Source organism: Dendrobates tinctorius, unplaced genomic scaffold (genome assembly GCF_039654945.1).
Source record: "Dendrobates tinctorius isolate UK_male_01 unplaced genomic scaffold, ASM3965494v1 ptg000098l, whole genome shotgun sequence".
In the NCBI taxonomy this organism is placed as follows: domain Eukaryota; kingdom Metazoa; phylum Chordata; class Amphibia; order Anura; family Dendrobatidae; genus Dendrobates; species Dendrobates tinctorius.
In genome coordinates, this window is record NW_027361766.1 from 20568729 (window position 1) to 20592484 (window position 23756).

The 23756-nt window shown below is 41.2% G+C and overlaps 1 protein-coding gene and 1 long non-coding RNA gene across 6 annotated transcripts in view; one reads left to right on the forward strand and one right to left on the reverse strand.

Moving 5' to 3' along the window:
* TMCC2 (transmembrane and coiled-coil domain family 2) overlaps nucleotides 1-23756 on the forward strand; it is an 81303-nt gene that overhangs the window by 37501 nt on the left and 20046 nt on the right. Inside the window, exons 1-4 of one of the 5 annotated variants that reach the window (XM_073587200.1) lie at nucleotides 4278-4351; nucleotides 13436-13580; nucleotides 15276-15539; nucleotides 18804-19495. In XM_073587200.1, the coding sequence (XP_073443301.1) occupies nucleotides 4293-4351; nucleotides 13436-13580; nucleotides 15276-15539; nucleotides 18804-19495 (1160 nt within the window). In that variant the 5' untranslated portion in view covers nucleotides 4278-4292. Of the gene's footprint in view, nucleotides 1-4204; nucleotides 4352-13435; nucleotides 13581-14422; nucleotides 14899-15275; nucleotides 15540-18803; nucleotides 19496-23756 lie in introns of those variants that run through there. The other 4 variants (XM_073587197.1, XM_073587201.1, XM_073587199.1 and 1 more) reach the window with 4 other exon arrangements.
* Nucleotides 11974-22869, reverse strand: LOC141099101 (uncharacterized). Its single transcript, XR_012234411.1, has 3 exons — nucleotides 22849-22869; nucleotides 14970-15168; nucleotides 11974-13747 (listed from the first exon to the last, which is right to left on the reverse strand). It is a non-coding gene; the product is annotated as an uncharacterized lncRNA (long non-coding RNA).

The window sequence follows — 23756 nt, forward strand, 5'->3', positions numbered from 1 at the left end:
AGGTGAGGGGCACGACAAAGCCAAACATGCACTTTGCTCTGCTAATTTTGGGAGGCAAATCCAGCTGTTAGCCATCCATTTATAATGCAGAGATCATTTGATGGGAAGCTCAGCAGGTGGACCCTCACTAATCTAAGTGATCAATCGGTTGGCATCCGGTCAATGTGATCCCATTGATTGCTACATTGGATAAGCATGTACTCAACTTATCCCTTTAGCCCCTTAATCCCATATGACGTACTATCCTGTCCATGTGCCCTGGGACTTAATTCCCAGGGACGGGATAGTACGTCATAGCGATCAGCGGCGCCCACGTGGTGAGCGCTGCTGATCGCGGCCGGGTGTCAGCTGATTATCACAGCTGACACCCGGCACAATGTGTCAGGGGCGGTCACAGACCACCCTCGATGCGTTAACCCCTTGCACACCGCGATCAAACACGATCGCGGTGTACCGGGGATTAAAGGGAAGCATCGGCAGGGAGGGGGCTCCCTCCGTGCTTCCCTGAGCCCTCCCACGGCAGCGCAATGTGCAGCGCTGCTGCGGGGGGCTCCTTCCCTGCATGCCCCCGAATCCAAGATGGCGACGGGGACCTTCGGGGGCCTGCAGGAAGCCGGCTTCCTCAGTGCCTGCAAAGTGCAGGCACGGGGAAGCCTGCTGCACTGCCTGTGACAGATCACTGATCTGTCACAGTGATCTGTGATGTGACAGATCAGCGATCTGTCACAGGACAGTGATGTCCCACCTGGGACAATGTAATAAAGTTTAAAAAAAAAAAAAAAAGAAGGGAAATAATTAAAAAAAAAAAAATCACCAAATAAATTGGAAAAAAAAATATTCCCCCAATAAATTCATTTTTTTGGAAATAAAAAAAAAAACAAATAAAAGTACACATATTTGGTATCACCGCGTCCGTAACGACATGCCCTATAAAACTCTCCCATTAGTTAACCCCTTTAGTGAACCCCTTAAAAAATAAAAAACAAAGCAAACAATAATGATTTATTATCATACCACCGAACAAAAAGTGCAATAACGCGCGATCAAAAAGACGCATATAAATATCCATGGTAACGCTGAAAATGTCATCTTGTCCTGCAAAAAACGAGCCGCCATACAGCATCATCAGCGAAAAAATATATAAAAGTTATAGCTCGCAGAATAAAGCGATGCAAAAATAATTATTTTTTATATAAAATAGTTTTCATTGCATAAAACCGACAAAACATAAACGACCTAAATGAGGTATCGCTGTAACCGTACTGACCCGAAGAATAAAGCCGCTTTATCAATTTTATCGCACGCAGAACGGTGTAAACGCACCCCCCAAAAGAAATTCATGAAACGTTGATTTTTGTTCATTCTGCGTCCCAAAAATCGGAATAAAAAGCGATCAAAAAATGTCACGTGCCCGAAAATGGTACCAATAAAAACGTCAACTCGTCCCGCAAAAAATAAGACCTCACATGACTTGGTGGGTCAAAATACGGAAAAATTATAGCTCTCAATATGTGGTGATGCAAAAACTATTTTTACAATAATAAGCGTCTTTTAGCGTGTGACAGCTGCCATAAATAAAAACCGCCATAAATAGTAAATCAAACCCCCCGTTATCACCCCCTTAGTTAGGGAAAAATAATAAAATTAAAAGAAAATGTATTTATTTCCATTTTCCCATTAGGGCTAGGGTTAGGGCTGAGATTAGGGTTAGGGGTGTGTTGGGGTTAGGGTTGGAGTTAGAATTGGGGGGTTTCCACTGTTTGGGCACATCAGTTGTTCTCCAAATGCAACATGGCGTCTGATCTCAATTCCAGCCAATTCTGAGTTGAAAAAGTCAAATGGTGCTCCTTCCCTTCCAAGCTCTGCCATGCGCCCAGTGTTTTACCCCCACATGTAGGGTATCAGCCTACTCAGGACAAATTGGACAACAACTTTTGGGGTCCAATTTCTCCTGTTACCCTTGGGAAAATAAAAAAATTGGTGACTAAAAGATCATGTTTGTGGAAAAAATACGATATTTTTTTTTTTTTTTTTTTTTTAATTTTCACGCCCGGGCGTTATAAACTGTGAAGCACTGGAGGGGTCAAAGTGCTCACCACATATCTAGATAAGTTCCTTGGGGGGGTCTAGTTTCCAAAATGGGGTTACCTGTGGGGGGTTTCCACTGTTTAGGCACATCAGGGGCTCTCCAAACGTGACATGGCGTCCGATCTGAATTCCAGCCAATTTTGCATTGAAAAAGTCAAACGGCGCTCCTTCCCTTCTGAGCTCAGCCATGCGCCGAAACAGTGGTTCCCCCCCACATATCAGGTATCGGCGTACTCAGGACAAATTGCACAATAACTTTTGCAGTCCAATTTCTCCTGTTACCCTTGGTAAAATAAAAAAAATTGAACCTGAAGTATTTTTTTTGTGAAAAAAAGTTAAATGTTCATTTTTTTTTTTAAATATTCAAAAAATTCCTGTGATGCACCTAAAGGGTTAATAAACTTCTTGAATGTGGTTTTCAGCACCTTAAGGGGTGCAGTTTTTAGAATGGTGTCACTTTTGGGCATTTTCTATCATATAGACCCCTCAGAGTGGCTTCAAATGTGATGTGGTCCGTAAAAATAAAATGGTGTTGCAAAAATGAGAAATCGCTGGTCAATTTTTAACCCTTATAACTTCCTAACAAAAAAAATTTTGGTTCCAAAATTGTGCTGATGTAAAGTAAACATGTGGGAAATGTTATTTATTAAGTTTTTTGTGTGCCGTATCGCTGTGATTTAAGGGCATAAAAATTCAAAGTTGGAAAATTGCGAAATTTTCAAAATTTTTGACAAATTTCCATTTTTTTTCACAAATAGACGCAAGTTATAGGAATGAAATTTTACCACTACCATGAAGTACAATATGTCACGAGAAAACATTGTCAGAATCACCAGGATCCATGGAAGCGTTCCAGAGTTATTACCTCATAAAGGGACAGTGGTCAGAATTGTAAAAATTGGCCCGGTCATGAACGTGCAAACCACCCTTGCGGCTTAAGGGGTTAAGGCTGTGTGTCCACATTGCTTATTTTTAAGCGTTTCCGCAGTGCTTTTAGACGCGCGTTTCTTCCGCAGAAACGCTTAAGAAAAGCATCCCATCCTCATAATTGAATCCGCACATGTTGTGCTAATGGTGCGTTTTTTTCTGCTGCGGAAACGCTTAGCAGAAAAAAACGCAGCATGTTCATTATTTTGCGGAAACGCGTGTGTTTCCGCATACATACAATTGTATTGCAAAAATGCTTAGGACAACGCATGCTAAAACGCTTAACAAAAGCGCTTCATAAAACGCTTACAAAAGCGCTTCATAAAACGCATGCGTTTTCCCGGGAAGAGGGTGTGCGTTTCCGCTCAGGAATATTCTGCTTCAAAAAGCAACATGGGCACATAGCCTTACAGGCTGTGTTTTTGACATATAACTATTTGTTCTATTAGTCATGGCAGTTATTGGATACAGTATATAAAGTAATGGGCTTTCTCCAGTGCAATGGGGTTTAGAAAATGAATTTTCTAAGTCAAATAAAGTAGGAAAACCATCCAGATCTTTTTGTGGACTTAAAGGGATTGTCCACTTTTTGGGCTAATTTGTTCATGTATTTGGGGCTAAAAATCACTTTTGGCAATTCAGTTTCATCAAAGATTTTGGCATTTACAGGTTCTTTGCTTCCCCGCACCTTTGATTTTGATATAGTCTATGGTCATAATTTAGCTGAGAGGAGCCCAGAAAAGCACAGAACAAAGGGTTGCAGTCAGAATGAGCTCACTGACTGTTTCTCAGTTAATTCATTCTGCAGGCAGTGCCGCACTGAGGCTATAGAAGGCAAACAATTCATTCGGGAATGAGCTGAAGACATGTAGGAGTATAAAAGATAACTTTTTCATTTTTCTGATGTAAATACCGATCTTTGAGTTTGAAGATATTGTGAGAAGTGTGGAGTACAGCCCCAGTACAGCTCGAGTACAGCTCTTGTCATTGCGGAGTTATTTGCTTTTTATTCATTCCATAGACAATTGCTCCACCTGGTGGTTGCAAATAGATACTACGTTTATAATGTCAGCAGAGAGGATACTGTTGTCTCTACACTAATCCAGCCTTGGTGACCTGCCAGTCAATTCCCATGAGTCTATAGCGGGGATTAAAGGTTCCCAAGCTCGGTGACTGTCTACGAGGAGGAGACAGGATTGTTGTTTGACTCTATATAGGGAGGTAACAGAGACAGAGCACAGTCCTCTCACTGTGGACCAGCAGCGGTTCTGTCTCTAATGATCATTAGTGGATCCAGCTTTGGTTCAGGAGCTACCTCAGCATGGTGCACCTACTGGTAAGGACATCATAGACGTAAAGCACTAATATAACTGCCGATTACCTATGGAGATAAGCATTAGTTTCGGCCTCCTGTAGTAGACATATGGCATGAACCTTGTCTGAGATATCATGCAGTGCCATTGTGTGTCTGGGACAACCTGGCTGAAGTCAGTGGCAGGTCAGCTCCATGATTGCTGGCATTCATTCCGTGAGCCACAAGGTCACAATGTTACAGCTGCGGATCAAAATTTGTACCGTTCTGTGCTTTTACCACATGCCGTCCTCTTATCAGTCATATGGGAAGATATTCCCCTAGTACAGAGGAGTAGGAAGCAATCATTATAGTATGTATATTTTAAAATCATCATTTTTATCTAGCTGCATAAAACTTAAAGGGAATCGGTCGCAGTGTACCTGCAGTCTGTGGACAGCGCCATATAGAGAAGAAGCTTAGCAGAATGATATACGGTATATATGTTGGAAAAGATTCAGTATAATTTGTATTTTATTCAACGAAATCCTGTATATTTGTATGCCTGAGTCCTACTCAGTGATTGCCAGCTATCTATACAGGGAAGATTAATGAATACCACCTCCCACTGGACTCCTTTAAAAACACCATGGATTTCAATGAAGAAAATAAAAGTTGTGCTGAAACTTTTTTTCCCCTCAAAAACGGGTATCAATCTGATCAGCTTCTACTTCTGTTATATCCTGCCAGCAGACTAGATAGCATTTTCAACAAAACAGGTTCCCTTTAATTGTGATTAAGTACTTTAGTTGACTGTTGGATTGCATGCTCATCTGATACCACAGTGCATCACAACATATCTGTGATTGGCAGTGGAAAGAGTTTAGACACTGAGATGGTGGCCTAAAAATAAAACCGCAATTAAACATATTGGGATTTTGGCCATGCCAATGTGAAGAAATCCAAATTGTGGCAGTGTGTGACTTTTATGATCCAGATAAATCTTTCATCATTTAAGTTACTTAAAGAAGATATATATAACCCACCTCTTCAAGAAAGCCTACAGCCTGCAATGACCCCGCTACCACCTTCTCTCTCACCACTACCGGTGATATCACCTCAACCAACACCGGAACTGCTGCAACCCACCATCCTGTAGCGTGTAAGCCCGAAAGGGCAGGGTCCTCTCCCCTCTATCAGTCTGTCATTAGTTTGTTTACTGTAAGTGATATCTGTAACTTGTATGTAACCCCTTCTCATGTACAGCACCGTGGAATCAATGGTGCTATATAAATAATAATAATAATGTGTGTATGTAATATATGGTGAGCGTATTAATATACTTTCCTACCACCACTTTCTCCAGTGTCCATCGCCAGTCTTCTCCTCTTCCCAGTGGCGTCACCGCAATAACGACTAGCTAGCTCACTCTGTGCTCAGTGTCAGCTGGAATTCTTTTACAGTTTAGGTCTAGGGGCTACTCCCCAAGAAAAACATCAAGAACATGACAGTAGTACCCAGCTTCACTGACTGTGTGCGCATACGCCAGAGCCGCTCATCACGGCACAAGTATGGTGAGCCGCTCGTCACAGCGCATGTGCGTCTCTCCGATCTACACTGCGCAAGCGCGGCTCCCCGATATAAATTGTGCAAGTGTGGGATTTCACCCCCCTCCTCCCTCCCAGACACTGCCATTCACAGTTTTGCAGCATCTGAAACTGAAAGACTGCTTGATCATCGGCTGAGCTGATATTGACAACCTCTGGAAGGGAGTGGTGAAAGCGCACGCCCCAGAGAAGACTCTGAAGAAACGCCCACTTGGTCTGCCAGCAGAGATATCACATATTGCACTGTATAAGCAACAGTTGTGAATATCTCCTACAATGGAGTGCTGCAGCGCAAACTAGAAAAGAGCGGCAGAATACGGGAGGTCCAAGATTGTCACAGGGTAGTTAAAGAGGACCTGTCACTTGCTCAATAAAATGTAAATTTATATCTGACCACTTTCTTCACATTTAGTTTTGCCCCTATCATCAGGTGTTCCATCAGAATCTCCAAAAATCAGGATCCAAATAGAACCCCTGATGGGACCATAGACTACAATGAGAGAAATGAAGTTCAAGTGGACTCTGGAAATGTTTCAAGGTAGTCTACTACATACTTGTACCTGTCTGAAAAGACAGACACTCCTAGAAAAAAAGCAGATTCTTTGAAGTCCATTTGTGTAACTGTACTTTATAGCTCCATCGGGGGTTCTGTCTGAATTCCATTTTTTTGAGATTTTCTCCACTGTGTACTATACCTGGTACAGACTTGTGGAATGAGCTAAATTGACACTTTATGGAATTTTCTGAAATTTCCTTTAACAGCGTAGGTTCACTTTCAGAATGACTTTTACTAAATCCAGAAAACACATGTTCCTTGCATTCTCACCCTCTTACCAGCATTCACATGACAAGTAGATGCAGATTACATGACAACAGTATAAGGGTCCACATGGAATTGTGGAATCTTTACCTAGAATAAAACATTTGTTATCTCACTGGTTCATTGTGTTCTAACTTTCCTTTTATTATAACTTTCCTTTTATTATGCTGAACTATTCCTCCTTTGAATATTGATTATAACCCGCGCAGCTGGATAATGTGGGCTTCATGAGTATGATAAGGATTTAGAAACGGCTTATGTTTTTACTGAATTTAGTCATATTGGGCAACTACAGTTAGGTCCAGAGATATTTCGATAGTGATCGAATCTTCGTGATGTCGCCTCTGCATGCCACTATTTTTATTTAAAACTAGCTGAAGAGCCCGGCGTTGCCTGGGCATAGTAACCAACTGTGGTTAGTTATAACAAATTATAATGATTATATTGCACATAAAAAAACGTGCATCTTATCCTATCCGTGTGATACTGACTGCTGAGCTGTGTATCTAATCCTATCCTGTGATACAGTCTGCTGAACCGTGTATCTAATCCTATCCTGTGTGATACTGACTGCTGAGAAGTGTATCTAATCCTCTCCTGTGTGATACTGACTGCTGAGCCGTGTATCTAATCCTATTCTGTGTGATACTGGGCTCCCCCTGCAGTCTGTGTCAGAGGGTGGTCTGTGTTGGCACGGTAATAAATTGTGTTATTTCCAGCTTTACAGAAGGAGGATAGCACCATAGAAATGATAAGAAGAATAATAGGCCTCAGTTACCACAACTGTCTACAAAGAAAACTGTTGCTGATTGCAACCAATCACAGCTCACTTTTCATCTTTTAAACAGCTCTGGGACAGCGTGGTGAGTTTTGAGTGGCGACTTTTGTGTTTCGAATTTTATGTGGCGAGGTTGGTGTATGTGTGCTGAGGGTGGTATATGTGTTGAAGCACGTGGTAGTGTGTGGTGCATTTTGTGTGTGTGTTCATATCCCCGTGTCTGGTGAGTATCCCATGTCAGGGCCCCACCTTAGCAACTGTACAGTATATACTCTTTGGCGCCATCACTCTCATTCTTTCAGTCCCCCTTGTTCACATCTGGCAGCTGTCAATTTGCCTCCAACACTTTTCCTTTCACTTTTTCCCCATTATGTAGATAGAGGCAAAATTGTTTGGTGAATTGGAACGCGCGGGGTTAAAATTTTACCTCACAACATGGCCTATGACGCTCTCGGGGTCCAGACGTGTGACTGTGCAAAATTTTGTGGCTGTAGCTGCGACGGTGCAGATGCCAATACATACACTTTTTCCCCATTATGTAGATAGGGGCAAAATTGTTTGGTGAATTGGAACGTGTGGGGTTAAAATTTCGCTTCACAACATAGCCTATGACACTCTCGGGGTCCAGACGTGTGACTTTCAGGTTGAATTAAAGGGATTGTATAAAAATAACCTGTGAAACATGGAGGAATTGCAAGCATTTTTTTCTACAAAGCCTCCTCATTTCAGGGGCTCAAAAGTATTGGATAAATGAGCTTAGCCATAATAAAATGTAAATTTTTAATCCTCTGCAGGCAATGACTTCCCGAAGTCTGGAAGGCATGGATGTCACCAAATGCTGGGTTTCCTCCTTTACTACAGCTGACAGTTTCTTGTTTGTGGGTTTTTCTGCTTTTAAGTTTTGGCTTAAGCATTTGAAATGCATTCTCAATAGTTGAAATCTGGTAAATGACTCGGCCATTGCAGAATATTCCACTTCTTTGCCTTAAATTCCTGGGTTCACAATATGTTTTGGATCATTGTCCATCTGTACTATGAAGCGCCGTCCAATCAATCATGCTACATTTGGTTGAATCTGAGCAGAAAGTATCGCACTGTACACTTCAGAATTCATCCGGCTGCTTCTGTATTAAGTCACATCATCAATAAACATTAGTGACCCAGTTCCATGGGAAGCCCTGCCTGCCCATGTCATCACACTGCCTCCACCATGTTTTAAAGAGGATGTGGTGTGCTTTGGATCATGAGCCGTTCCAAGCCTTCTCCTCATGTTTTCTACTTCACATCATTCTGGTACAGGTTGATCTTAGTTTCATCTGTCCAAAGCATGCTTTTCCAGAACTGGCCTATTTTTAAGGCTGCTTAATGGTTTATACCTTGTAGCAAATCCTCTGTATTTGTTCTCATGAAGTCTTCTCTTTATGGTAGACTTAGACTGTAGTTGTTGTGAAGGGGTTTTTCTTCACCCTGGAAAGGATTGTGCAATCAACCACTGTTCTCTTCCGTGGAAGTCCAGGCCTTTTGAGTTTCTAAACTCAAAAGTGCAGTCTTAAATTTGCAGTTTGTACCAAGTTGTTGACTTGGCCACTCCTAACATTTCTATTTGTCTGATATTTTTTTTTTCAGCCTACTGATTGTCTGTTTCTCTTCCATTGAGAGATCCTTTAGCCACATGTTGTGGGTTCTCAGCAACAGCTTCCAAATGCAAATGTCACATCTGGAATCACCTTCAGACCTTTTACCTGCTTTATTGATGATGGATTAACGAGGGAATAGCCCAAGCAGCCCATTGCGTTGATAACTGTTCAATATCTTTTGCCCCTTGAAAAAGAGGCAGATACATATTAAAGAGCTGTAATTCCTAAACCCTCACTCCAATTAGAATGTGATTAACCTCCAAAGTAAAGAGGAGAGTCTGCACTTTAAGCCCATATTGATGATATAGCAGTATCTTGAATATGTGTCACTGACCAAATTTCTGGACCTAACTGTATATTGAAAGTAGTACAGGACTGTGTCTGAGTTTGTGAACGATTTTGATGACTTTGGAGTTGGTCATCACCAAGTCTGATCTGTTTAAGCTTCATTTAATATGTTTTGAAGGAAATATAATGGGTAACATTGCTCTTGCTGAATGTCACCCCGTATCCCTGTTTGTAGCCCTGATTTTTAATATATTTTGATTGCTTTTATTCTTGGTGCGCTTTCTTCTGCTATCTTAACCTTTTCCAGCGAAGTCCTCCAGTCTTCTAAAGGTTACATAGATACATATTGCTGTTATGCGCTGCAGTATATGAAGGGAGGGGAAGCAATATGATGCCACTCTGTGCCACTGAATCAGCAATGCCATATCACTCAGTGTCTTGGCTGCCAAGATTGAAGTAAGCATCATCTATTTAGAGGATTTATCATCATGGAAGCACGGAAAGCGCTCCATTAGTTGCTGTTAAAATAAAGTCCCCCAAACTAATATAGTGATCTCCCAAGTTCCAATATTTAGCTTCATTTTATTAAAGATCCTCAATAGTATAATCAATTTTAAAAAAAAATGATATTAAAGGAGACCTAGTAGTAAAATAGGGCCGATGTAAAAACCTTTTTTTTTTGTAGTATTTTACTTCTATGTGGAGATAAAGCCTTAAAGGGACTGTCCACCTTTGCAGAATGCAGTAGAGCTGAGAAAGCTAACCCCGCCCACACCAGGCTATGTACATACATAGTCTATTAACAATGGGCTGCTTATCACGGGGCGTGATCGGACAACTTGGCACAAACAAGGTTTTATCACTAGGACATTATTATTGCTGTGACTAGCTTAATTGTAAATAAACAACACCACAGCTTGATAAGTGACACATCGTTGAGTTAGGTGTTTTAACCCCTACCTCATGCTGTCCTCAGACTACAATGCAAACCACTGCTGACCAATTCCCTTTGATTCATCTGAAATATTTTATTTTAAAGTATACATTTTTATCCTTACCGGGATATACTCTTCTATTTTTATTCCCGATTGCAGGGAGAATAGCGTGGGTTATCATTAGGGAACAAATAATTAATGTTGTGTGCAGTGTAGCAATGAAATAACATATTTACTTGTTTGTTACAACCAAAACTGAAGTAGTCTTCAAACCATTAGGACATGTAGTTACACAAATTTAATTAAAAATAAAAACCCAAGTCCTACAATTCATAAGAAGAATCTGAAGCATTGAGGTGAAAGGTGGCTTGTGGCCTGGATTCTGCCTTTTCGTTACGCTGTGAGACGGGTGTTGAATGGGTTATATGAGGCATTCAGGCATTGGCATGTGAGACATGGGATTGTGTTACAAGCACTTGTCACCATTATACCAGCTGTTGCCTTCCCTCCTCTGGGCGAGGCTGAATATGTAACAGGACCTCCGATACAGACTTTATATTTGCAAAACTGATCTACAAGCCGTTGGCAGCCAGCTGTACCTGCTTGGGTGATGTGGAGCAGCCATATTCTACCAGTATCCTCCATTCTTCGGATGTTTGGCACATGAGTTTTTAGGGACGTTGGTGGCACGGATTTGGCAGTGTCCACTCTTAACCTTTTTCTATGGGAGGTGTAATTATTGCGCTGCGCGGACGGTGGAGAGGAAGCCATGTGTGCCCAGGAGGTTTGGGGGAGCTGTCAATAAGTTATTGGCCTAATAACGTTTAAGGTGCCACTTTCTTTTACTCCTTGGATCTAGATAATGGGATATTTCGGATGTGTTGGCTGACGTGCTTTCATGGATGGTGTCACATTCTGAGTGAAATGTAATATCTTGGTTTTTTTTGTGTTTTTGTTTCCATTTATTCTGCTAAATCCCCCTACAAAACTGCTTAATTAGTTCAGTTTGCATTTCTTGGGGGAGACAAATTCTCTTTAGAATTTGCATTAAAACCAATGGGCAAACCATATAATGTAAAGTCATTTTTGTTTTTTGTTAATCTATTTAAGAGTTAGTTTCTAGACAGCGGAGCCTCCTTCTGTTAACCCAGAAATCCATAATAGGTTATTTATTTTATATTATCCACCAAAAAAAAGTCAATTTTCAGAGAAAAAATAAGTTTTCAGAAAAACCATGTCACCAGTCGCAGATTTTATTTAAAAAAAACAAAAAAAAACCAAGCTAAAAATGCTATCTTTATTCACCCTCCCTAGGTCCATATCACTGAGTCTACACCTCAGCCCTATGTGTCTGTTATTGTCTGCAATGCTGATGTTCTGTTGATAGCTCTGCAGCCAGTGAGCTCAGCGCACTACCTGTGTAAGTGGCAGGAGCCAATCAGAGTTGCTGCGCTCACTGATTGCCTGCAGCTCTGTCAATATCACGTCAGCGCTGCAGACAGTTAGGCTGGGTTCACAGTAATTTGGACCAGGGGTGCCCAAATTTTATCAGCAAAACTTTGTATCAGCAAAAGTAACAAGAAAAGCAGCACTCACCCGATCCTTCTTTCAAGATTTGGTTTAATCCATTACATAGATGGCATTAATACTTGCAGAGGTGCAGGTGTCAGGGGAGTTTTTCATGAAAAAATTATATCTGCCGGACTATGGCTGTTTCACGCCTTGCTGGTGCTTCTATGGGTGCCTAAACTTTTACATGCTACTGTAAGGCTATGTGCCCACGTTAGCGTTTTTAAACGCTCAGGAAACTGATCCCCTTCCCAGAAAACGCGCGTCTTTTTTCCGCGTGTTTCTTGCGCGTTTTTTGCACAAAAGACGTGCTTTTTTTCCGCGCGTTTTCTGGGAACTTTGGGGAAGGCTAAAAACGCTCAGCAATGCGGAAATTAATGAGCATGCTGCGTTTTAGCCGCTAAGCGATTCCTGAGCGGTTAAAAACGCATGCATTGGCACAAAAAGCCAAAAACACATGCAAATTAATTTGAAGCTTCTTTTAAGCGTCTCTGCAGCGTCTGAGCCGGCACAAACGCTGCAGAAACGCTTAAAAAAACGCTACGTGGGCACACAGCCTAACATTTCAAGTTTTTATTTGCAAGGTTGCTTATCATTGTGGCCTAGGAATGTAGTAAAGTTACAGTCATACTTTAAGGACAAGGTTACCCTGCAATTTATTTGAGAGAAAAAAAAAATTGTTGGGCTATTGTGTCGCCACTGCATCGATCAATTTCCTATGGCTTAAAGAAGTAAAGGAGATCTTGTGACATTTTCAATTTGTGTGCCTGACCACATAGCACAGTAGATTATAAATTTACAATGTATACTTCAGCGAAATCTTTTCCAGCAACCTCTTTTTCTAATCGGTTTCCAGACATGAGTAATTTGCTCTTATCTGTAAAACCAAGATGATTATTTTTATTTTTTTTTTTTTGTCATGGTATTCTTTTTGAGTCCTGACAATGGATCCTTTTAAAAGAAAATATATCTGAGAATTGCACAAAGAACAACCTCCAGGCTTCCGAGAATGTTTCTCCATGTCAGGCTGCTCTACACTACACACATCATTCATAGATGTACTTTCCCGGCAGCTAAATGGCCGCACATTGTACGCAGCGTGGTTAAGTGTTGGCACCACTTGGGTTTTGCTCTGATAATTCTGGCAGCTGATGTCCTGATTCAGAGCAATATAAGGGGACGGCTGTGTCCATGTGTCCCCTGAAGGCTGATAAATCAGTCATGCGATGACCATTGAATGGCAGGGAATGTTGGGAAAAAAACATTCTGTGCTTTACCAATCTGTCATGTCGGAGCGGAGGACAGAATGCTACACCGTGGAACCATCGGGCTTCCTCTTATGCTTCCTTTTATCATCTTCTGCATATTGACAGTTTAAAATATTTAATTTTATGTTCATCTGCTTCCAATTAGGCTTTTATTTATCATTTTTTTTTTTTTTTTTTCATCCATCTTTTACCTTTTGGTTGTTCCTTAACTTGGGATTCATCATGAGGGAGGGAGAAGAAGAATTTCCATTTGTGGGAGCATTTGGACAGACTCTGTACACAAATCCTGTGGGTCTTTTATTGCCAGAAGTATTGCCCGCTGAGACTGGACCCATGAAGATGCAACTTGTAAATCCTCCCATTGCAACTGGTGTAAGTACAGTCGTATGGTAGAGCGTACGGGTAATGCAACACACAACTGAAGTTCCAGATCCGTAACTTGTGTTCTGGAGGATCTTCTAAGGTAGATCATTGCTGGTATAGCCGGGGACCAGCATGGTGGCATCGAGCAGATCAGCACTGTAGTTCCCGTCTGTATTCTGTAAAACGGTGGAGATATATAGGCATTAACATCCCACAATTGTACACTGTGATCTGATTACTTCTGGTTGCATCTAACCACAATTACTGCTTGTAGGTTCTATAATTATTTCTATCGTAATGGAAATTATTGGTAATGCCTAAAATTTCAAATGCAAATTCCTTGTTATACTATGTTTACAAAGGCACATGTGTCTGAAATTGACAGCAGTGCTGTATCCCACACTTCATGTGTACAAGCTGTAGGTAGCGTGCTCCATTGACTGTAATGGGGTGCATAGGGTCTTTGGAACACAATAAATGCTATAGTCTTTTTGGCCAGATGTATCGAAATTATGGTGACTGACGGCAGCTTTTCTCCCTCTCCTTACATACTGATATGAACACGCCTGCTTTGCCCGTGTTTGGGTTTGCGGATTTTTAGGCGAGTCTGGAAAGATCGCCACGATCTGTTGTGCAGGGCCGACCTAGGTATAAAGCAAAGGTGTCGATAGACTTTAAGATAATTCCACTGACTGTAAAGGGCGGTAATCTGTGCTCTTATTGTAACATTTTCTCAGGCATGCTGATTTAGGAGATACAGTGCTAGTGTTCAAGGACCATCTGTCACTGGCAAATGACAGGCCAGTCTGCTGTCAGCATGTAGAGCAAGCTGCTACATAATGTGGGCTGGAGAGGCAGAGCCTCTAATGAATATTAATGAGAGAACAGCTCTCAATATATATATTTTTTTGACTATTTTACAAAAGCGATATTTTTGAGAAATCAAACCAAATTTTCCTATAAGGGCTTAATAATACGATCAGCAGCTCGGGAGCCAGGAGCCGATAGGAGCAGTTTGGGTCAAAGTAACAGGGATTGTGTCGGATGCCACATTTGGATGCTGTGCGATATAGCATATTGCCTGTAGGCAGTCATGCCCTTTTCTCCGCTTTCTTTCTTATTTTTAAATAAAAAAGGAGAAGTCTGCAACTATGTACCCAGTTCATTTCCTGCCATCCAGATTAGTGCAATAGTTCCCCTCTCAGCTGAGCTTCTGTCCTTGGTTCAGCAGTTTTACGTTACATCCACTGTCACCATCACAGCTTCGTTCTGTGCTATACTGATTAATCTGGGACGTGGACAGGACATGAGAAAGAAGCTCAGCCAGGTACCTGTCCTGTATTCTTATTGATAAGAAGATGGAAGATGCAATTATTGATTCATTAGATGCTTACTTACGTTTTTAAATTCTTCTTTTTTTCCTACGAGCTCCACATTCAATGTTCTGTTCAGCAGCCAGAAATCTTTTCCCATTGTCTAAAACGAAATGAGGACACGGCTGCCGGTCACGAGGTCAATGTGGAAGGGATTACCTCCATAGACGGAACCTCAAAGTTATTGGAATTTTCTGATCATGAAATGCAAACTGCTCCTTGTACTAGATGAGATGGAAAGAATTTTATGTTCATTTCTGACTTTATAGTAGTTTTGGTTTGTGATCATTTCATTTATATTCTCATTTCTGTCTTTCTTATGATTGTTCAGCTGCCGGATAAGGGGGATTTAAGTAGCCTGAGTCTCCCCCCAAGTGCAATTCATGGAGGTTCAGAGGGAAACATCAGTCTGGAAGTCCCTGAAGGGGCTCCAGATCCCCAGCGCACCAAAGCCGCAATGGACCATTTACATCAAAAGATCCTCAAGATAACAGAACAGATTAAGATTGAGCAGGAGGCGCGAGATGACAACGTTGCCGAGTATCTAAAGTTGGCTAATAACGCAGACCGACAACAAGCTGCCCGCATCAAACAGGTATTCATTCTTCATCATCATTATTATTATTATTATTATTATTATGCTTTGCCTATATAGCCCCATTATATTCTACAGCGCTGTACAGATATCATCATCATCACTGTCCCCATTGGGGCTCACAATCTAGATTCCCTATCAGTATGTCTTGGAGTGTGGGAGGAAACCAGAGAACCCGGAGGAAAAACACAAACACGGGGAGAACGCACAAACTCCTCAAATGTTTTGTCTAAAAGAAAGATACTAAACCTGCTTTGGTTATTCTTACAAAAATATACGTGGTGTCAGTAGGAGAAATATATCCAGTCATGAGAAAAGTATACAAACTATGAATTCTATGGGTTTATGTATCAGCACGTAATTAAACATACCAACCTTATAAGGCTAAGTTCCCACTATGAGCTTTTGGTGATTTCTTTCTTTTTTGCAGATTTTTTTGGACTATTACTGCACCTGTTATGTAAAATACATTACTTGCATTTTCTTTAAATACGCTGCATAAAAACTCACTAAAAATGTATCATAGGAACGTGGCCTAAGGGCTTACAGTTACAACGCGTACGGAACGTGTTCAGATCCCTTTACATATTTTACTCTGTTTCATTGCAGCCATTTGGTAAATTCAAAAAAGTTCATTTTTTTCTCATTAATGTACACTCTGCACCCCATCTTGACAGAAATAAAACAGAAATGTAGAAATTTTTGCAAATTTATTAAAAAAAACAAAACTGAAATATCACATGGTCATAAGTATTCAGAACCAGGCATCACCAAATGTGGCACAAGGCATTATAGCCAGACTTCACCAAATTTGGCACAGGGCATTATAGCCATGCTTCGCCAAATGTGGCACAGGGCATTATAACCAGGCAGTGCCAAATGTGGCACAGGGCATTATAGCCAGACATCTCCAAATGTGGCACAGGGCATTATAGCCAGACATCTCCAAATGTGGCACAGGGCATTATAGCCAGACATCTCCAAATGTGGCACAGGGCATTATAGCCAGACATCTCCAAATGTGGCACAGGGCATTATAGCCAGACATCTCCAAATGTGGCACAGGGCATTATAGCCAGACATCTCCAAATGTGGCACAGGGCATTATAGCCAGACATCTCCAAATGTGGCACAGGGCATTATAGCCAGACTTCACCAAATTTGGCACAGGGCATTATAGCCATGCTTCGCCAAATGTGGCACAGGGCATTATAGCCAGGCATTGCCAAATGTGGCACAGGGCATTATAGCCAGGCTTTGCCAAACGTGGCACAGGGCATTACAACCAGACATCTCCAAATAATGTGGCACAGGGCATTATAGCCAGACATCTCCAAATGTGGCACAGGGCATTCTAGCCAGACATCACCGAATGTGGCACAGGGCATTATAGTCAGGCATTGCCAAATGTGGCACAGGGCATTATAGCCAGGCATCTCCACTTCTCATGTCTCATCTGTTCAAAGGACATTGTTCCAGGAGCCTTGTGGTTTATTCAGATGCAACTTTGCAAACTTCAGCCATGTTGCCTTTGTTTTTTTTGTTTTTTTATATAGAAAAAAGTTGCTTTCCCCAGGCAACAATTCTAAACAAGTCATACTTGTTCAGTCTTTTATTAATTGTATTGTTGTGCTGGGGCCTTCAAAGTCTGAGCTGTAGCTCTTTGGGATTTTTTTTGCTGTTCCTCTGAGCATTGAACAGTCAGATCTTGGGTGAATTTTCTGGGACGTCCACTCCTGGGAAGTTTGGCCAACTGTCTAGAATATTTTCCTTTTTATAAATAAAATAACAGGTAATCAATGGCATTTGATTAACAGCCCCGGCTTCTACATACCCTATTAACTCCTATGGATGCCATCAGGCCAGGTGCACACGGCTATCAGTTCTCCCATGTGAGAGAATTGAGACGATTATGCAAATGACCCTCTGTTCAAACTGTGATGGCAGATTGAGCCAAGTGTCGCCAAGCACACTGTGAGGAGAAGATGGAGAATAAAATTTCTCCATCTCCTCTATTGTGTAAGTGCACGGAAATCTGACTGCACTCGGATGTCATCTAAATGCAGTCCGATTTCCATGCTCTCTTTGACTGGCAAGGCCAAGTGCTATTCGAATATTACATCAAACTGTTACATACTGCAATGTTTTTATTTTTATTTTTTTTTCCTCAAACCTTTTTGATCTGAGGGAAAAATTGGACATGTACATGGCCCTACAGAATAACATTGGTCTGAGTGCAATCCAGTGTTTTGTGAACCTGGCCTAAGGGTGTACTTAATTTTTCTGAAGGTGTGTTTTTTTTTTTTTTAAACTATATTCTGATACGTAAATCATAGAATCAAATATTATGTAATTCACTTTTCTCATACCAATAAGTCTGGTTTAAAGGATATTAGCATCTTCAGGGCAGGTATTTTTTTATTGAATACATTTATTTCAGGCTAAAAGTAATTTTTGCAATGGGGTTTCATTAAACATTTTGCACCATTTGACTTTTATAGACACTTTGTTATTGGCTGCATCTGTCTTTTTCTTAACTCTGATCAGTTGATTTCTGATCACACCGGAGTTCAGATTAGTTTTGATGTGGCCGAAGGTCAAAAATCAGAACAGAGGAGTTTAGAAAAATACAGATAAGAGTTACAAACTCCCTTTCAGATCAAGGTCACTAACAGATCGTCTGTTAATTGCAGTTATAAGTAAAAAAATAAAGTGGCACCAAGTTGTCCTTGATACTTTAAAGGGAACGTGCGAGGCAATATGTGCCACATGAACTGCAGCCTGGCTGCATGATTGCAGCAAATTCTATGATATAATTTGAGGATCTGGTCCAGGACCATAGCTGGAAAGCAAAGCAGCTGATTGACACGTCTCTCCCTACATACACTACATATTAATAATCATATATGGACAATATAATGAGTAAAGCTGTGCTTTATATGGCATATGCACTGTCATTATCTATCATAGGGTAGTTTGAGGAATTTGTTTTATTGTATTTCTTGCATATTCCATAAAGGTAATTCACTAAAGAGTTGTCCAAGATTAGAAAATAATGGCTATTATCTTCCAGAAACACTGCCCAATCTATTCCCTGTATGTTCAGTTGCATTCACGTCAGTGAAGCTGAGCTGCTATACCGTTTACAACCTGCAGGCAGGTGTGGCACTGTTGATGGAAAAAAGTTCCAATTTTTTTTCTGGTGTTTTATTGCGTGTATAAGGCTTTACGTTTTCTTTACTTCTTTCTCTTATTTCACTTCAGGTTTTTGAGAAAAAGAATCAGAAATCTGCACAGACCATCGCTCAGTTGCACAAGAAGTTAGAACATTATCACAAGAAACTAAAAGAAATTGAACAAAATGGCATATCACGGCAGCCAAAAGATGTTTTAAGGGACATGCAGCAAGGGCTAAAAGATGTTGGAGCAAACGTGCGAGCAGGCATCAGCGGCTTTGGTGGAGGTGTAGTGGAAGGCGTCAAAGGGGGCCTTTCTGGACTATCTCAGGTCACTCATACTGCCGTAGTGTCAAAGCCTAGAGAGTTTGCCAGTCTTATCCGAAACAAGTTTGGCAGTGCTGATAATATCCCACACCTCAAAGATGGTATGGAGGAAGATGGGGAGGGCCAGGGGGGCGCAAGGGCACTAAGTGGCAGTGCAACATTGGCACCAAGCCCCAAATATGGGAGTGATGACGAGTGCTCCAGTGCTACTTCGGGGTCCGCAGGGGCGGGGAGTAACTCTGGGGCAGGACCTGCAGGACCTGGAAGCCCAAGGTCAAACACTCTAGATGGACATCATCACAGTCACCATGGAGGCCTTGATGCTATTCTCGAGGAATTATGTGAAATCAAGGAAGGACAGAGCCACCTTGAAGATTCAATGGAAGATTTGAAATCCCAGCTACAGAGAGATTACAGCTATATGACGCAATGTCTTCAGGAAGAACGCTACAGGTTAGTGCTACCTGATGGCATTGCTGATGGTCGTATTTCATGAAAGCAAAGTATCTGTCACCTGCTGATCATTTTCCATTCTTATTCAGTAGTTAGACCTTCAAGCAGACCTTTTTCTAGGTCTAGTATCTATAATCTCTGATTAAGGCCGGGGTCACACTGGCGAGGAATACGAGAGAGTGAGAGGCGCTAAAAGCACGCATTAGACACGGACCAATGATTCTCTATGGGGTCCCTCGCACCAGCCGTATATTTCTCATCCGTATTCTACGCTCCATGCCACTCGCAGCATGCTGCGATTGTCAGCGTACTACGCCCGTTATACGCCAATGCAAGTCTATGGGTGCGCAAAAAATACGGATTACACACGGACCACACGTGTGACTTGCGAGAAATACGCACCAGGTGTCTTTGAGCAAAGCCGGCAATTCAGTGCGCTATACAGTAAACTCACACTGACAGGTTTAATAAAGATAGAAAGAATAGATATAGACACATTGCGCATATATATATATATATATATATATATATATATATATATATATATATATATATATCTCTCTATTCTTTCTATCTTTATTAAAACTGTCATAGGACTCTTCATTATATGTCCATTTTGCAAGCCTGCGAGAAAATCTCACCATACGGATGCCATACGGATTACATACGGATGCTGACATGCGCAAAATACGCGACCACACCTTGATTACGGATGAAATACGGAGCACTGTTTAGGGGTCTGTCATCCGTATTACGCATGTAAAATACTGACCGTATTTTGCGCAGGTTAGTGTGACTCCAGCCTTATTCTCCTTCTCTGCTAGTTGGGGAGAGAGCGTTTCTTTTATTTTACACATTGAAACTGCCTCGCAGAGGGAAATTTGAGCTCAGGTTGCATTACGTAGTTTTCTTGTAAAGGAGACTTGATTTTTCCATGGTAAACAGTTTAAAGGGAGTCATCACTATTGCACGCCTTGTCATTTTTTACTCCTTCAATCTCGGCTGGTTTCTTAACATATCTCAAGGGCTGGAGCTCTCTCTGATTATAAGCTCTTCATCCGCTGCAGGCACATGAAGTGAAGTGATAAAATTCAGTACTTAGGTCTTTGTCTATGCAATGTGCTCTATACCCGAAAAACTCAGCTCTAGCGAGTATAAGGCCGGGGTCACACTGGCGAGGAATACGGACGAGTGAGAGGCGTTAAAAGCACGCATTACACATGGACCAATGATTCTCTATGGGGCAGCTCCCAACAGCCGTATATTTCTCGGGCGTATTCTACGGTCCATGCCAATCGTAGCATGCTGCGATTGTCAGCGTAATACGCCAATGCAAGTCTATGGGTGCGCTAAAAATACGCATTACACACGGACCACACATGTGACTTGCGAGAAATACGCACCCGGTGTCTTTTAGAAAAGCCGGCAATTCAGTGCGCTATACAGTAAACTCACATTGACAGGTTTAATAAAGAAATGAAAGAATAGATATATACATATACATATATATATATATATATATATATATATATATATATAAAATATTTCACAGAGTTCTTCATAGCAGAATAGCCGCTAATTAAATTGCCGGCTTCTATCAAATCATTCCCCAACCCGACATGAAATGACACATGGTTTACATTCAGTAAAGCATTTCATTTCATGTTTTTTAATATGTCCCTGACTAATAATTAGATGAGCGTTTGTGTGCAAAATTTGGTAGTTGTAGTTGTTATTTTAAGGGGTTAATTCGTTGTTAAAAAATGCGTGGGCTTCCCATTGCCCTATAGTGGTGGCGAGTGGGTTAATCTAACAAAGGGTTAATGTCACCATTCAATTGTAAGGTGACATTAACCCTTTGTTAGATTAACCCATTCGCCACCGCTACAGGGAAATGGGAAGCCCACACATTTTTTACCAACGAATTAACCCCTTAAAATAACAACTACAACTCCCAAATTTTGCACACAAACGCTCATCTAATTATTAGTCAGGGACATATTAAAAAACCTGAAATGCTTTACGAATGCAAACCATGTGTCATTTCATGTCGGGTTGGGGAATGATTTGATAGAAGCCGGCAATTTAATTAGCGGCTGTTCTGCTATGAAGAACTCTGTGAAATATATATATGTATGTATGTATATATGTTTGTCTCAATGACGCGTGTGTGTATGTATATGTGTGTGTGTGTGTGTGTGTGTGTGTGTGTGTGTGTGTGTGTGTGTGTGTGTGTGTGTGTGTATATATATATATATATATATATATATATATATATATATATATATATATATATATATACACACATACACACGTCATTGAGACAAATATATATATATATAATTTCGTTTCTGTTAGAAACCCTGTCATAGGGCTCCATTATATGTCCATTTTGCAAGGCGGCGAGAAAATCTCGCCATACGGATGCAGACATGCGCAAAATACGCAACCACACCTTGCTTACGGATGACATACGGAGCACTATTTAGGGGTCATTCATCCGTATTACGCCTGTAAACTACGGACCGTATTTTGCGTCGGTTAGTGTGACCCCGGCCTAAAGATACTCTGTATTAGGTCTTTGTCTATGCAATGTGCTCTATACCCGAAAAACTCAGCTCTAGCGAGTACAAAGATACTTTGTATTAGGCCGGGGTCACACTTGCCAGAAACTTGCACTCGGGTCTCAATACCCGGCACTCTGGAAGGGAGTGTGTGGCTGCATGTGTTTCTATGCAGCTGAGCGCTCCGGTCCGAGTGCCGGCGGCAGTGCCGGGTATTGAGACGCAAGCCTTGTGCGAGTTTCTCACAAGTGTGACCCCGGCCTTAAAGGCCTTAACCTATCATGTTAAAGATGGTATGTGATCAGCATGCAGAGGAGCTGATCAGATTTTTATGGGAAGAGCTTCAGTAAAATATTCATAATGTATTTATTGAAATGTCAGGAGTCCAGTGGGCAGTCCTGTTCAGTAACTGACAGCCTACCTGGTATGACTATGTATGGAGAGATAGCGGTCAATCACTAATAGGACCGCCTACTGGACTCTTGCATAGGATTGGACTCTTGCATATAAAATCCTAGGAATTTCAATGAATAAAATACAAGTTACCGTATACAGATTTTTTTTCCAACACACCCACCGTATATACCATTCTGCTCAGGTTCTTTTTCTCTGTACCATGCTATCTACAAATTGGATCACATGTACAACGTGACAGGTTTCCTCTAAGAAATTAATCAGTGTAGAATTTTAAACTTGTCTGATGGGAGAAAAATATATTTATTGTATTTCCAAGGTAGAAAAAAGTAATTGTGTTATCAGTTTTGCACATCTTATTTCTAATCCTCTCACCTCTTCCAGAATCATTTCTTTCAGCAGAGGCAGGGAGCTTTCTCTCACTATTGGTGAAATATATAAAGAGGACTGACCGTCTGGCTAGGTTTAATCGCTAAACCAGCCCCCTTCTGAGTCAACGTATCAGTCACAGAAGGTAAAGGGTGTGGTTTAACTAGTGAAATTAGCCTGACTACCAGCTCTCATTATATTCATGTTTATCACTTGCACATTTGTATCATAAGACCAACAAACATTTAAAGCAATGCAAAATTCAGTTTTCTATACAAAACGTAGGATTCAGCTTTATATAAACACTCACAACACCTAGATAATAACAAGACAGGAGAACAAAAGACGAGGAGCGTACCTTATATTTCATAGTGACGGGACAGTTGTTTTGTTTGTTCTATTCATGTTTCTGCTGTTTTGTTCTTTTTCACGGCCGGGCAATCCTTTTATCTTTGTCTATGGCGGGAATCTGGAGCTTTGTGTCCGAAAAGTGAAGCAGTAAAGATATAGAAAGAAATGAATCACCCCAAAATGTTTAAACTAAAAGCAGCTGGGTGTTAAGAGGAACCTGCCACATGATTCCTACTACTTGAGCAGCATGAATCAGAGTATGGCTCCTGCGTTACAATCGTCAATGTTTGATGCTGAAATGCTGCAATGTTTTACAGAAAAACCTAGTTAAAAGTGTAGCCAGGGAGGAGATGACTAGTCCAAGGAAGGAGGTCACCACTGACTTCTTTCTGTCTACTCAACTTGACTGAGGCCGCTTTCACGCATCAGTGTTTCCGGTACATGTGGTGATAGTTTTCACACGTACTGGAGACACGTACACACGTAGACCCATTCAAATGAATGGGTCTGTGCACACGGCAGTTCGTTTCCACGGCAGTTCGTTTCCATGTCAGCACATGTCC